Below are 15,328 nucleotides of genomic sequence, written 5' to 3' on the forward strand. Positions count from 1 at the left end.
AACAATAATTATAACTTTATGCAAATACCAATAATGACTATAGCTAACTAGTTACGCATTACTAGTATTTAGTATAGGTTTTCATATTAAGCAAATTCTAATTGTATTAAACCGAACCATTAACAAATTTCCCGTTTGCTACAAATCTGTCTTTTGTTGCTACGAATGACGAGTTTGCTACGAATGTCTATTTAAACTTAACTCTAACATAACATAACTAGTCAGGACCAAAAAAGCTGACATATGTACATATTCATTAACTTGCAACTTGGAGCTTGCATAATATATTTCACTACGCTCAATTTTGAAAATGAGAAACTTCCCATAACGCTTATATCACATACCTCCTTTTTAGCCTGTACGGCCTTGTGGACACTCCATTGTTTCCTCGATATTGAAAATGGCTGGATCGATTTCGATACGCCTAATGTAACGGGTTTACCAACTATATATTTTTAGTTATCATTTCCAGTCAACCTCCTTATAGTATGGTACCATAGAACCTTTAATTGAGAGTCCAATAGGTTTGGGCTGACTTAATTTGAAGATATAGACAACTATTTTTCGCGGTCACTGACATACATGTGGCTGAAGTCACAAAGCAATTTCTAGTTTATAAACAGTACTAGTCCTGTTAATCATAGTTGAAACTATAATTAAACCCTTCATGACGACTGTAGACGAGTAATTAGCTCAATGGGCGACTAAGGCTACACTAATTAACCAATTACACAGTTTGGCTGTCTATTTTGATTCATTTTATGTATCCTTCCATGAGTTTCAACATGGAACCAACCCAGGCTGTTTCTCGCTACATCTGGGAGAGTTATGATACGACTTGTTTATGGAAACATTATTTTTTGAGTTGTATTTTAGGGATTTCCTTGAGTTCACGTAGGGTAGAGAAATAGCGGAGGACGCAAGATAATCCATGGTTCATGGAAAACAGCCTAGTTACAGGCGGAAAGACCGCGGTGCCTAAATAATAGCGTTCCGTTTTTACCCTTTTGGTGCAGAACTGTAAAAGGGAGAATGCTTGTTATTAGACCAACACAAATAAAACAGATTTTTCTCTTACTATACAAATATCTAAACCTAATAATAAAATCTATATTATATAGGCAATATTAATTGATATTATAATGTTTATTAAATCGAAAATCTTAATCGAAACAGTGGTACTAAGAGATTACTTGGGTACCTACTTTACCTACATGAAGTTAATTTTCTTGCTTTATCTTTGATCTTGACTTTCTATACAACATTTCATCCTAATTTTTACCTCATCAAATAGGACTATATTTCCGAACAACCCTTCTTATTACGCACTTACATCGCTTACCGGTAAACATACGTAAACGGTAAACCTATTGTTTAGATTGGGTACGTACAATTTCCTTGGAAAACTTTGGAATCATATTTTCTACATAATAATAACATCTCTCAAAATTTACCATAGCGTAACCACTTCTATAGTTCGATAGAGTTACTTAAAATGTATGGTATAGATATTCATTGGGCTGAAATTGAAGTGTAAGGGAGTTTCAGCTAACTATGTTACCGAACGACGATTAATTATTATAGGGGCATCGGGAGGGGTAATGATCTCGAAACACAATACGAAGCCTTCATAGCCGAACGGGATAGTTAATAGTTGCAACGACTCCGATTAAAATGAAGGGTTCATAAAGACAACCACTTTATTACGTAGCCCAATGATCTTTGTTAGATAATAGTTTTTAGTGGCCTCTATAACCTTGCACGTTATGTGCCCAGGATATTTTAAATAAGTATGTAGTGTTGGTATGTGCTGTAATTTAATACAGCACAAACTATAGAGCCTGGTTCTCTCCAGCCTTAGTAATTCGGATTTGATATTTTCTTTCATTTATTATTTGTCTCAGTTTTATGTCTGTCGTTAAATTTGGTTGCAACTGAAATAATTCGGTATTTTCTCTCTTTTCAGTCTTTTCAACGATCGTTAGGAAATAGCTTTATCAGGTGTTTTTAAACCCTTTACGTTATGGTGCATGTCTATATGTAAAAGCTAAAACTTTTAGGTGCTAATGGATATTTCGGTTAGTTTTCTTTGTTCCTTTAAATATTATTCATGTGACTATAATGATTACAAGTGTGTATAGTTGTTCCAGTGTTATATAAGTAGAGAAGCGCGGCGCGGGGTCGGGCGCTCGGCCTCGCTGGCTGGCGCGGCGCCAACCATCTGACGTGTGAGTGACTACCCTTATCTGCACTGATCCACCTCCGACATGCTTCGTTTCACTTTCTACCCATTACATACTGAGTGAACGCTGCGTCTTCACGCGTGGTAACCGTTAACTTGGACTAATAGGAATTAAGTGTCCTTTGTTGATTAGGTTCATAAACGTCTGTGTGTACCTATACTTTTGTCCAAAACCATTCTTTAATATAACACCTGTCTATAAGCATGAAATAAGATTTAATCTTGATGTGAATCACCGCATTTTGCTATGTTTTACTGTTGGACTATTTCAGTTTAAATTTATTGCATCAACAAATTTAAAAAATCTTTCTAAGTAATTGAAATTCAATTCAATTTTCTTTATTGTATACCATAATGTTACATATTCAATCAAATCAATTATGTTGTGTAATTTGACAGCTCATTACGGACCCTGTCGGGTACAACGAAACGGTCTCATTAAAAAGCTTATCGGAAAATGAAACTAGGTAGAAATAGAGTAGAAAACAGGTAAGTATAGGCTAATAAATGCTCTATAATAATTAATAAAGACATTAGTTTTCAATTAAAATTATCAATTGCAATAAAATTATCAAGAATGTTAATAGTAACTAGGTACCTACCTTATAATAATCATAATCATACCTTCTCATCGTCAGAGTTATTAACAGCCATTGAAATTAAAAATGTAATATATTTCTAAGATTTTTCCTTTGCTAAGCTTATCAAAATAATTATAGAACCGTTTAAAACTTAAACTACGGAACTTCCAAAACAAATGGACAATAATTATTATCAACTAATATTGTTAATTTTCACTTAGTATTTTAAAATAAGCTTTTTGAGCTAGCGTAAATTTTATCAAAAATAGTTGAGTAATTACTAAGATTTGCTATTAAACTTGTATCAAATAAACGAATCTCATAAAATATCACCATGCCTACTAATATTATAAATGCGACAGTAATTCTGTCTGTCTGCCTGTTACGCTTTCACGTCTAAACCACTGAACTGATTTTAATGAAATTGGGTACATAGATAGAGTTGACCTTGAGAAAGAGCAGAGGATAGTTTTTATCCCAGACTTTTGAAGAGCTCTCTTGGAAACGCGATATAACCGACCTCGACGCGGGCGAAAAGCTGCAACTATCGTACACTTGGAAACTTATACCAAAACCTTAGCAAAAAGCCAGACCATTTATTTGTAAATTTCATTAAAAATATGATCATATTCAGCGTAAGTGCTACGAAATGAAAAGCGATAAAATTAATACACAAATGGCTAACGTAGTTACCGAAACGATTACGTACCTAGAGAAAATGTAAATGGGTTACATATGCAAAACACTTGATGAAGCGTAATGTTAACTAAAATGAATATTGATTTCTGTGGAACTAACAATCGTAACATAAAGGACTAAAATATTCTGGGTGTAATTTATCTATAATATATTATGTATGTATTTAGAAATATATAAGAAAGTTCATCAGTTGTCTGGTTAACATAACACAAGCTCTGCTTAGCATTGAATCAGATAACCGTGTGTGAGTTGTCCCAGGATATAAAAAAAAATTGTACTTGGAATTCGGTATTTTGTTACCAGTGTAGTAAAATATGTTTAGTCATATATTCTTTAGAGATGTTTACGGTTTTGAATACTAGCTCAATGGTATCTTAATGTCTTGAGTCCTAAGTCGTGTTGTTGTCTGTTTGGTGGCAATGCCATTCCTGTCGTACAGTCGGGTTAGCAGTGAAAGCCTGCGCTCTGGCTTTAACAAAACCTTACGGTGGTTTAAACATGGCTAAAGGTTTAAAAAATACGTAAATTGCTACATTATTTAGAATAGTGTTTTCGTAATTAACGTTAAAAAAAATTACATTTTGTAATGTTACTTAATGCTTAAATTAAAATAGAGTGAATTGTTTGTCATTCATAACTAAACAATCACAAACTGCTCTATTTATTACATAAGTATGTAGTGAAACGGGATTATGTAGAAAATAAACACATTTAGATATAAATTTAATATCATATAATAGCTACACTGTATCTATATAATAGAAGTTATACATTAACTATAGCTACCTGATCAAATAGCTACCTATACATCAGACTGCGTACGCGTACGTAACAATTGTACATCACTTAACTCTATATAGCCTCGACTTCGTTTTTCGCAACTGGAATGTTCACGGCTGGCACGTCGTTCTTGATGTAATCCTGAAATTGATAATCGTGTTAATGTTTGTAGTATTTTTTCTTTTATGATTTGTTTGCAAAACCTTTCTAAAGGGTTGTTATTTATTTGTAAGCATTATTCTCACAATTTTAAATACGTAACAGAACGCTACACGGTAAAGAGCGTCTATCGCCATCTCTTTCCACAACTACAATCACATTACTAAGAATTCTTTTTTCACCAAAAGATAAGTTGACAGTAGTGCATGTACCTGTTGCAGAGCAATCTGTCCGTAATTGGTGAAAGAGTCGTGCGCGTGCGTCATCTTGTCGGGGTGGCAGCGCAGGCGGTGCGAGCGCAGCGTGGACGCGTACGAGAAGCGCTCGTCACACCACTTGCACGACAGCGGCTTGTCGCCCGTGTGCGTGTACATGTGCACCTGCGACACGGATATTTAACTGTAGTATTTGGACGAATTTAAAATTAATAGAAAATTAACAATGCGACAAACCAGAAATTTTAAAATTTAAGCCTATAAATTAGATATATTATCTATCTCAAGTGTGTTATAACACCAGCCTATAAACGTTCCCCTATTGGAAACAGGCCACTTCCCATTCGCGATTCTTAAAATCTGTGTTTCCACGTTTAAAATATTACACAGCTCCGTGGATTATCGCTTTGAAAGGATAGTTAGATATAGATGTTTACCTTCAATGTCTGCCTCCTTTTGAATGCCTTGTTGCAGTAAGAACAGACATGTCTGCACTTATCTTCGTGCACCAGCAGATGTTTACGAAGGGTTCGGCGGCTGTTCAACACCCGCCGACAGATGTAACACTCGTACGAAGTGTCCTCGTGAGTATCCATATGCGTCTTCAAATTTGAATAGGTCTTAAATCTATGAAAAATGAAAAATAATTTAAGTTTAAAAGTGTACGAAAGACGTATTACACCATCACCATTGATTAATTGCATTAAGCAATTTCTTTTCGTTGTTTGCGATATTCATTTCAACATTTTTCACATTGTATAATAAGCATGATCAACTCTTGTGCGGTTTTGGTTTAAACATAAATAATGTTAAAGAAGAGCGGTTAATAGTTCTGAAAAATTTATATTAATTTTAATGTACATATGTTGCCCTAACAGCGCTTGTTTTAGACTGTAGTCTGTAACTGTACTTATTAAAATAACATAAAACATTATAGACATACTGTTTGGGACACTTCCTGCAGCCGAACGGTTTCTCATCACTGTGTATGGCTCGATGCTGTCGCAGCTCGCCGTTGGTCCCGCACGCGTACCCGCAGAGGTCGCACACGTAGCCTTTGATCTTGTCGTGCACTACGCGCTTGTGCGACGCCGCCGATGAACGAGTTGTAAACCTAGCAATAAAGTAATGTTTTCTTTAAAACTTGTTTCTGTAGAGTAGCATGGATAATTAGCGCTTTGACTATACCATGCATGTTTCATATTCTGTAGGTACTTGGTAATATTTGTAAGGCGTGTAATAATTTACATCTCGATGTGATTTAAAGTAATTCAATAGTTTATGATTTACGTAATGAACGTTACCAAAAAATCTAGTTCAAGCACAACTTACTTCATATTGCAAATTTCACAATGATATATTTTACGTTCTTCTATAGGTATGTGAGATCTTTCGTGTGATTTTAAAGCATCCCTAGATGTAAATATTTTATCACATGATGAACAGCAAAACTTCCTTTCAGATTTTGGTATATGCCTCATCTTATGTTTATTTAAGGCGGACAGGTTTTTCGAAATGCGCGGACATTTATCGCATCTGTAAACAGAAAAGTAGGTCTCAGATAAATCAAGGAATTTACCAATTTCCATGAGGGTGAGACACGAAAAAAACAATAAAATGAATTTATAAACTTACGCCAATACATTAGGATTTCTATGGTCCTGTACATGTTTGTACATGACTGACTTGGATTTCAGGATGATACCACACATACAAGATACTACTGGTGGTACTTTATGAATTCTTTCACTATGAGCCTTCAACGTATACCAGCTTGAACATTCCTTATCACAGTTGGGACATATAAACCTGGAAAGTTTATTAAATTTAATTTAATATTCCAAAACTTACACACAACGCCATCTAGTCTTAAATCAAGCAAAGCTTGTATTTCAGTATAGAATTTCTAAATAGATACATAACATACACACAGGCCCAGATCAAAGGATCATGCGCATCATACAAACATTTTCTGTGGGTGGGAACTGAGGCCACAACCACCAGTGTAGCAGTCAAGGCTACTAATCACTAGACCAACAGGCCAGGAAATGAATATTTGAATATAAAGTAATTTCAGTTCATTCTTTAATCTATCATTTGACTATACAAACCAGAGTGTAAGTACATACCTTATAAAATCTTTCACATTTAAATTGTAACCTTTCATATCCTGTTTTTCAGTTGCCAGGTCAGGATTATTCTTAAGCACTTTTCGACTTTCTAGCTTGTGATCAGTCACATGTTTATATAGAACACTTTTAGACCTCACAACAAAACCACATAAGCAGAATGCAAATGGTTTACTCTTATGTTTTACTGCATAATGTAAACGTAAATTACTCCATGACTTTTGTTTTTCTGAACAGAAATTACATTCCAATCTAAAATGAAAATAAATACATTTGATAAGAGTCTTAAAAACAAACATCATATGTATTATAATTTTCTAAGACTGCCCTGACACCTGGTGGAGGAAAACATCATGTGGAAATCTGGATTCCACAGTCGGAGAGCTAGCATGGTGTTCAGTGCTCAAACCTGCCCTGTACGAAAATAGGCTTGTGACCAGCAGTGGGTAGTAAATAGGTTAGTAGAAAAAATTGTACACTGTTTTTTTTTGCCATGAGGAAGAAAAGAAGAATTGATTATCAACGCGGCATTATCGAATTGCCATCACCGTATTTGTGAGTTGCTTATGCGACATCCACGCATTGCCAATGCGACATCCGTGTGTAGCTAACGAGTGATCCAAGAGTTTTCATAGCGGAAAAAGCGAGTTGCCAACGAACATTTTCGGTTTGGCCTTGCCCTGTTGATTCTGCGGCATCCGTGACTTCCCAATGCAAACCATGAATCTTATGATATTACTTACTTAATTAAATCTTTCACTGACAAATTAGCTTTTCTTAGGATTTGATTGAATTCCTCTGCTTCTTGTTCAGTAATTTCCTTTCTCTTAATACGTTTATATTTTCTAGATTTTAATGTTGCTATAGCAACATCTTCTAATAGCTCATCATCATCATTCTCATTATCTTCATCATCATCATCATTCTCATCATCTTCATCATAGTCATTGTCCACATTGTCATCCTGCTGAATATCATCATCATTTTGTGCATCGTCGTCAATATGATCATCATGAGCATCAGTATACAAATCTATCTCAGATAATGATTGTTGATTATTTAATGCACCTGTAATGACATTTAAACAATGTAGTGGTTCTATTAAACTATGCATTCATTTATAAAATAAATAATAAGTATCCTTAGAAGCAATCAATATGACTCCTAACACAGACAGTTAATTCTAAACTTTTACTCGAAATTTTTACTTACTAACAAAATCTTCTGCAGACACTTCATCTTTGACCTGTAAAAAAAAATAAAAAAGTAAGCATGACTGAACAAATGGATCAAAAATGAATAAACAAATGAACACAGTGACAGAAAAAGAAATCTGTGTAGGGAAAGCATAAATAATAAAAGAGTCTTATTAGAAAACTGGTTTTTAGTAATATTTTTAAAGTAATTTAGTTTGAAATGAAAACTAATCAATGCAGCTGTACCTGACAGGGTGCATAATGGTTCTGTATCATTATATTTTTAAGACCTTCATGTACATTATGGAATGCAATACATTATTGAATATTGAGTATCCATTGGTCCTTTAAAATATTTAAAAATGAAATGGTGTGAAAATGGACAAGGTTGCCTTACAGAGACAGTTTTAGTTTCAAATGAATATTAAATAATTACAGGAAAAAATATCAAAATTTACCTCTGATTTTATTGGCACTGCAAAATCAATGTATTTTGTGTTTTCTATTTTAATATCCGTAGCACTGTTTAAATTTTCTTCATGAAGCCTTTTAAGATTTTCTTGCACTTTATAACATTCAAGAATAAATAGTTGGAATGAAACCAATTTCTCTTCACAATTCAGGCAAATTTTAGTAGGCATGTTGTCACTGTCATAAATCTGAAACAATTTATATTAATATTGAATAGAAGACATAAAATGAAATATGTTAGAAAAGATTATATTTATATCTAACTCTAAGAGAATACCTATTTTAAATTTTATGTATTCAGTGACTTAACAGGCAGAGTAAGTAACAATAAAAACATCAAAATTTTGTGCAGTCACCTTCAGCTGGATAATTAACACAAAATGTAAATATCCAGAAAAATATAAAAATGATAAGCTATCTTAAAGATGTTAAGATACTTTGGAAGGATCTTGTCTACATTAAATAATGTCTTATAAATGATTATAAACTAGTAAATATAATGTTTTTATTATGACTTTGAGGTTTATGTTCATACGTTATGTTAATAGATAAAATTGAACATGACACTCACCATTATTTGTACAAAATCTTGTATTAATTTCAAAACATTTCTATTGCTTTCATCCAAAAGATCTTTAGAGAAGTCGTCGAAAACTTTCTTAGCACATAATCTACACAAATCAGTAACGTTCATAGCCATTGTAGAGTTATTAAAATAACTTAATCTTTTTTTAATCTTAACATTTATGAAAATGTTCTTGTTGATATAACATAACAATTATCAAACAGTGCATCATAGATCCTGTACAAATGCGAATTCAATTTTTTACACTTTCCTAGCAATAGTAAACTTCATTTATAGCTACAGTGACAGAACAATCAGATCAGAAACCATGGATAGGAAAGAATTGCCATGTGAAAGATGCAATTATATTTAATTTTCATTTATTGTAATGCACCTGTACCACTATTTTTTGGAATTAAATTTAAATTGCTTATTATAAAAACATCGTCTGTGATCATATTTTGTTCTTGCGGTACACATTCGACTGCACTAACTTTGTTTAAATAACTCCATAGGATAAAAGAAAACCTGGAATACAAACAGTTTTCGTGTCGCTTATACTATAGGTCTCAGTTTTTTTGTGAATAAACGGACATCCAAACTAATATTATAAATGCGAAAGTAACTCTGTCTGTCTGTCTGTCTGTCTTTCTGTCTGTCTGTCTGTCTTTTCTTCACGCCTAAACTACTGAACCGATTTGTGTGAAATTTGGTACAGACATAGTTTGAAACTTGAGAAAGGACATAGGATAGTTTTTATTACAAAAAATTAAAATAAAAAATAAAATTTATTACGGACATACTATATAATAGTGCCATCTATTGGTCAAATGTCGAGCTGTTCCTATGCTCCGTAGATAGATGGCGTTAATCGCGCAATGGTGTCATTACACGTGTTCGGTTCATGTTATTGTTTTAATTCATCGGAAAATCCATCAGAAAAATGTAAATAAACAGTAAAAAGGTGTAAAAAAAATAATATTAATATAATAAAAGTTTTACTACAAAGAAAATGCTCTAACGGAGTATAGATAATTCTATTAGTACTACGCGCAATGGTGTCGATCGTTACACGAGTTCGGTTCATGTTGTTTTAATTCATCGGAAAAAAGTAAATAAATAGTAAAAAGGTATGAAAAAAATAATAAAATAACATATAAAAAATATAATACTACTTTTAGTACAAAGAAAATGCCCGAACGGAGTATAGATAAATAATCCGAGTTGTCACTATGGTCGATAGATGGCGTTGGGATCGAAATAGATCGCGCTATGGTTTCGTTACACGCATTTGGTTGGACATAGGATAGTTTTTATCCCAAAAATCCTGCGGGAGAGGGAACTTCTCAAAAATCCCGCGAGATCGGGAACTATGTGAGTAAAACCAAAAATCTGCCGGAAGTCACTGTTCCACGCGAACGAAGTCGCGGGCAAAAGCTAGTATAATATAATAATAAAGCATTTATTAAAAAAAAAGAATACAAAAACGATTCGAATCGAATAAATAGTTGAGTTTCTCAAATATTTTGTCTGTGGTACAAATATTCTGACTTTTGTTGAAATTTCAACAGATTGTCTATGGAGACGATGCTGAGAGTAATTTTATGGACGTTTTTGTTTAATAATAACCGAAATATGTTTATTAAAGGACAAATTTAAATAACGATATCTAGTAACATTCGATTATTGATTACTGCTACTATTACGATGCCTTCTTCGCCTAATTATGAGCTAAATTGTTATATCAACGTGTAAAAATACCGGAGAAAAGTTACTCTTGGCGTGGATCATGGAATTTTAGTGGAATACGACACTTCACTAGAATTAAAATGGATGTTCACTGTGATTATGGTGAATCTACAAAGTCTATTCTGTCATACGATAACATAAATTGCTACAGCAGAGCGGAAGACAGCGGATACCACACATCGTTCACCCCAGGATCGTTGGAACGCTCGGACATATCAAGTGATTTTCTTGACGATCGGTCAGTAGTAACAACAACAGCGTTTATTGATGAGATCCAAGTTGATTACATTACGCCTGATGGTGTTTATAGATGTAATCAGCTCAAGCCGCGAAATGACATCGCCGAAACCCCACCTCAGAGACGAGCCGTCAAGCGACCTCATTCGAGTATTGAATCGGCTAAACATGTAACGACAATTCCTACTCCAACAACATGGATTGCTGGTAAAATACAAAGTTTAGAAGTCAATGAAGACAAGGAAAATGCTACAATTTCTATACCAACAGATAGTGCTCATAGCACCGAGAGGAATACAAGATTTATTTGCAGGTTAAACATTCGTGAAAAAACATACTCATATCCCATCACACCAGTGAAAAGAAATTGTATAAGCCCTTGTAAAAAATCTGGAAGAAAACTAGATTTTGTGATACATTCCCTTTCATGTGAGAAACGTGAACTACAGTCAGTTCCTGAACAAGTAGCGCAACCAGAAATAGTAGGAACTATTCTAGCCAGACCTGACCAAAAAATAGATATACTTAGGTTGTTAAATCAGAAAAGTGCCATACCACCTTTACAAAAAATATTTCAATATCTAAACAATGAAGATATCTGCAACTTCTGTTCTGTTAGCACTACATGGAGTGATATATGGAACTCACATAGTACTAATGAAAAGAAACAAGAGATTAAACAACATCTAAGAAGGGCTAAGGAAAACCAAGAAAATGTCTCTAAAGAAAGTAGAGTGAAAGCAAGAGGTACCAAGCTGTATGATGGTTGTCTAAAAGAAATACATAATGAGATTAATGACCATCATGTCAACAAAATCCCTCTAAGCCCACAATATTCACCTCGGACAAACAGATTCAGAAAGTTCTTGAAGGTATTTTACTAATTTGTTATGATATTTTTGTTTTTCCGTCCCATCATTTGTACGTGTTTTATTAAAATATTCATGATTTGTCACAACTTAAAATTACACTGGTGTTGATTTTGCATAGAAGTTGTTGTTAAGTCTTTTATTTATCTATTTCAGTGTGCATCACTGGACTCCCGCTTGCAGTTATCATGTGTGAGATGTTCACAACCTGCTAAGGTGACTGAGGAAGCATCAGGAGAGGAATGGGTTGAGTGCACAAGTGCTACATGCTCTTATCAATTCTGCAGATCTTGCAATTGTAGTAGACACCCAGGTAAGAGTTGTATTCAATATGATCTTAATGCTCCAAGTCCATCAAAAAGAAAGAAATGTGATTATGCTGTAGGAACGAGAAAAAGCAGAAAAAACTTGCGCAGGCTTCTGTGATCTATTCATAATAATACTTAGTTTTATACCAGTGTTTTTTGTGTTACATTCCATATGTAAAGATTGTAAGTTGTAGCTGCAGTAGATATAAATTTGACAGAACACTGCTAATTAAAGTAATATCTAATATTATTTTTAATGATATTTGAGATTACAGGGTGCAAACCCATGTCTGATTTTGTGCCATTATTTTAGCAATACATGCATTTATTTAAGTTTAACACAAAGTCAGTTTTGTTTGTTCGGCAGTTTAAAATAAGTCATGGTCATTATAAATTAGGAATCTTTACGGGTTTGCTTAGGTTTACCAACAGTTTATTTGTTGAATTACTAATTATTTGAAATTATTATAGACAGACAGATTATATTTTTGTAATAATACATACTCCAATATTACAATATCAAATACAGGTATTCAATAAAATTAAAAAAAAAATACTGAAAGATGGTACAATTCAAATCACTATTTTTAAGAGTTCAAAATGTAAGAACAAGAGTTGAAAAAGGGTCTGTCTAGAATTAAAATTTATTTTAATTTACTGACATTCGAATATAAATTACTCTGAAGTAAGACTGTTTTATACATCACTGTAAATTAGTAATTATTATTATAATATTTATCTGTAAGGTCATACCCCAGTAATGTTTAGTAGGTGCCTACTTATTCTAAGATCCACTCTGTGTTTTTCCTTTTTTTCTCATGGATGATACTGAGATTCATACAAGGAATCTCTCTATCAATTAATGATTTATGTAAGGACTTTTATTAAGTACAGAGAGATTGGTGGACACATTCTCTTACAGTAAGCTTTTAAATGCACTGTCAACAAATAGAAAGCTTTTTGTGTGTTGTGTGATTAAGTTTCGTAGATTTTAAATACTCAGCTTTACAGTTGGTTCCTCACTCACTATAGTGTGGCTATAACTGAGCTCTTTCATGATACATATTGGTTAATTTACTGAAGAATGTCTAGTAAGACGATATTATGTTCTTTTTTACTGAAAGGATATTGAGTCAGTTGTCATTGCATTGTTCCTCCATTCCTTACATCTATTAATATAATAATGGAAACACTAAAAGTAAAATCTATCTTTAGTGCTTTGTAAAAGATATTTTACCGATATTATCAATATGGAATGTCCTGTTTTAGAATACCTCCCCAAGACTATGTAGACTTTCTGTTTATGTTTCTATTACATAAATACACCACAATTTCTAGACCAGTATTGTAGTCAGTGTTTAAGCAACTGATAGCTATAATTTATGTTTAGAAAAGGCTTCGTTCTCACGGCCAATTTGGAAAAAAGGATGTAAACTGAGATATAACCATATATGATTTAAAAAATTTAAAAGTTGTATTAGTAATAGTTTAAACATTCCTACTCTTTTTAAATATTTAATTAAAATGTGTCACACAAATTTTGAAACAACTCATTTTCTATTAAAATATGATGTTTCTAACTTACCACCAATATTAACTTAGATGTTGTTCTGATTTTTAAATAGGTTGAGTATGCAGTGTTAAGCTTACATAATTTTTATGCATAAATCATACTTCGATAAATTGAAATAAAGATCGAATATCTTTGTCTAGTATGTTAAGCATATAATATTGTTCCTTAAAAAAAAGAGTGTTTTTAGAGTTTCTGCCTCAACCCATATTCTCCTAGAAATTCTAAGTAGGTGCCTAAGATAGTATAAAAAAAGATCTTGATGATTACTTACCGCCTTACCCGCCTTAAGTCTGACAATATCGCAAATATACCTACAAAATACAGAATATCCTGTTGTAAACATACTGCATGATGTTAGTACTTAAGCCACATAGATTTGTTTACTACATCCAATATTGGCTGGATTCAATATGATCATGTAATTAAATTGGCAGACTCTCCCAGTGCCCACCCATGTGAATAGCAGGTGGAATATGTTAGCTAGCTCACATTCGTTTATTGAAGTTTGCGGACTAGCCATTTTTGCTTGTAGCAAGTGATCTATAGTGGGTTATTTGTTCAGAGGGCGTACCACCGCTTCTTAAATCTTAAATTGCGAGTTTGGAAGCGAGATGGCAAACTACATACCGTAGACCGGTGTCTCTGTTTTACACCGATCAGAGCCCCGATTCTGCTATTTTACAATGGCTGATGTTTTAATTTATTTCATGGCGATGTAAACGATTCAATCGGCGAACACATATTGCAAGACAAACGCTCTCTGGTCGTTAGTTTATTTTCAATTTTGACAAAGTAATATTTCTATCAATTGCACAAAAAACTTATTACTTGTAAGTCTTGCTACCGATACATATCAATCAATTTATGCACTGTAAAAACGATGTTCTACAGAAAAGGTGTTATACTCTCACGTTGTCTTCTCATTCTCACACAATAAATTATATGAGTGTTATTTGTAAAATAATTTTGTATTTCTGTAGAAAAACTTACAGGTACTTACTAACTAACAAGTTTATTGTATTACATTGATGTCTTGTCATATTTGGTCGCAGTTTTCAATTTCCGATTTTAATTCTTTTTTTTATAAGTCAGGAAACAAGAATGTGTACAGTTGTAAATATATTAATTAGAATAATTTTAATCGAAACGTATTTGCGATGTTGTAAAAGATTGATATTTCTTACAATAAATAAAAGACAAAAATTTTGCTTCTAAATTTCCTAAAAAAAAATATTGTAAGAAGGGATGGGACCAAGAATGCACAAAATATTTTATAATTATGTGTTAGTAATACTCAAAATTTTAATAAATAATGACGATCTGTATTTCAAATGATACTGATTTTGTCGACCAATTAATTTTAAAATTCAAAATACATGACATGTAGGTATTATTTTAATTGCGTTTTTATTTTGTAAATAGTGTTATTTCAATTTATGTCTTTGATAATAAAAGTGTTTTGATAATATTATCTTTTCCTTATTTTGTGGCGTTGAACCGGACAAAAGATGTTCCCCGAAAAACTACATTACACTATATTTTTAGGAAATAGGTA

General features: G+C 32.9%; 2 protein-coding genes across 2 annotated transcripts; one reads left to right on the top strand and one right to left on the bottom strand.

Annotated features, from left to right (window-relative positions):
• Nucleotides 1-4,238: 4,238 nt before the first annotated feature.
• Nucleotides 4,239-9,375, bottom strand: LOC113496687 (zinc finger protein 90-like). The gene is made up of 11 exons (XM_026875989.1): nt 9,044-9,375; nt 8,460-8,660; nt 8,018-8,051; nt 7,549-7,873; nt 6,806-7,057; nt 6,312-6,485; nt 6,009-6,212; nt 5,620-5,790; nt 5,114-5,303; nt 4,674-4,841; nt 4,239-4,443 (listed from the first exon to the last, which is right to left on the bottom strand). The coding sequence occupies exons 1-11, from the start codon at nt 9,170-9,172 to the stop codon at nt 4,375-4,377; spliced, it is 1,917 nt and encodes a 638-aa protein (XP_026731790.1). The 5' UTR covers nt 9,173-9,375; the 3' UTR covers nt 4,239-4,374.
• Nucleotides 9,376-10,598: 1,223 nt separating this feature from the next.
• LOC113496971 (F-box only protein 5-like) lies at nt 10,599-15,178 on the top strand. Its single transcript, XM_026876384.1, has 2 exons — nt 10,599-11,895; nt 12,049-15,178. Exons 1-2 carry the CDS (start codon nt 10,867-10,869, stop codon nt 12,316-12,318), a joined length of 1,299 nt encoding a protein of 432 aa, XP_026732185.1. The 5' UTR covers nt 10,599-10,866; the 3' UTR covers nt 12,319-15,178.
• The last annotated feature ends 150 nt before the right edge of the window (nt 15,179-15,328 follow it).

Source organism: Trichoplusia ni, chromosome 8, assembly GCF_003590095.1.
Source record: "Trichoplusia ni isolate ovarian cell line Hi5 chromosome 8, tn1, whole genome shotgun sequence".
NCBI classification, from domain to species: domain Eukaryota; kingdom Metazoa; phylum Arthropoda; class Insecta; order Lepidoptera; family Noctuidae; genus Trichoplusia; species Trichoplusia ni.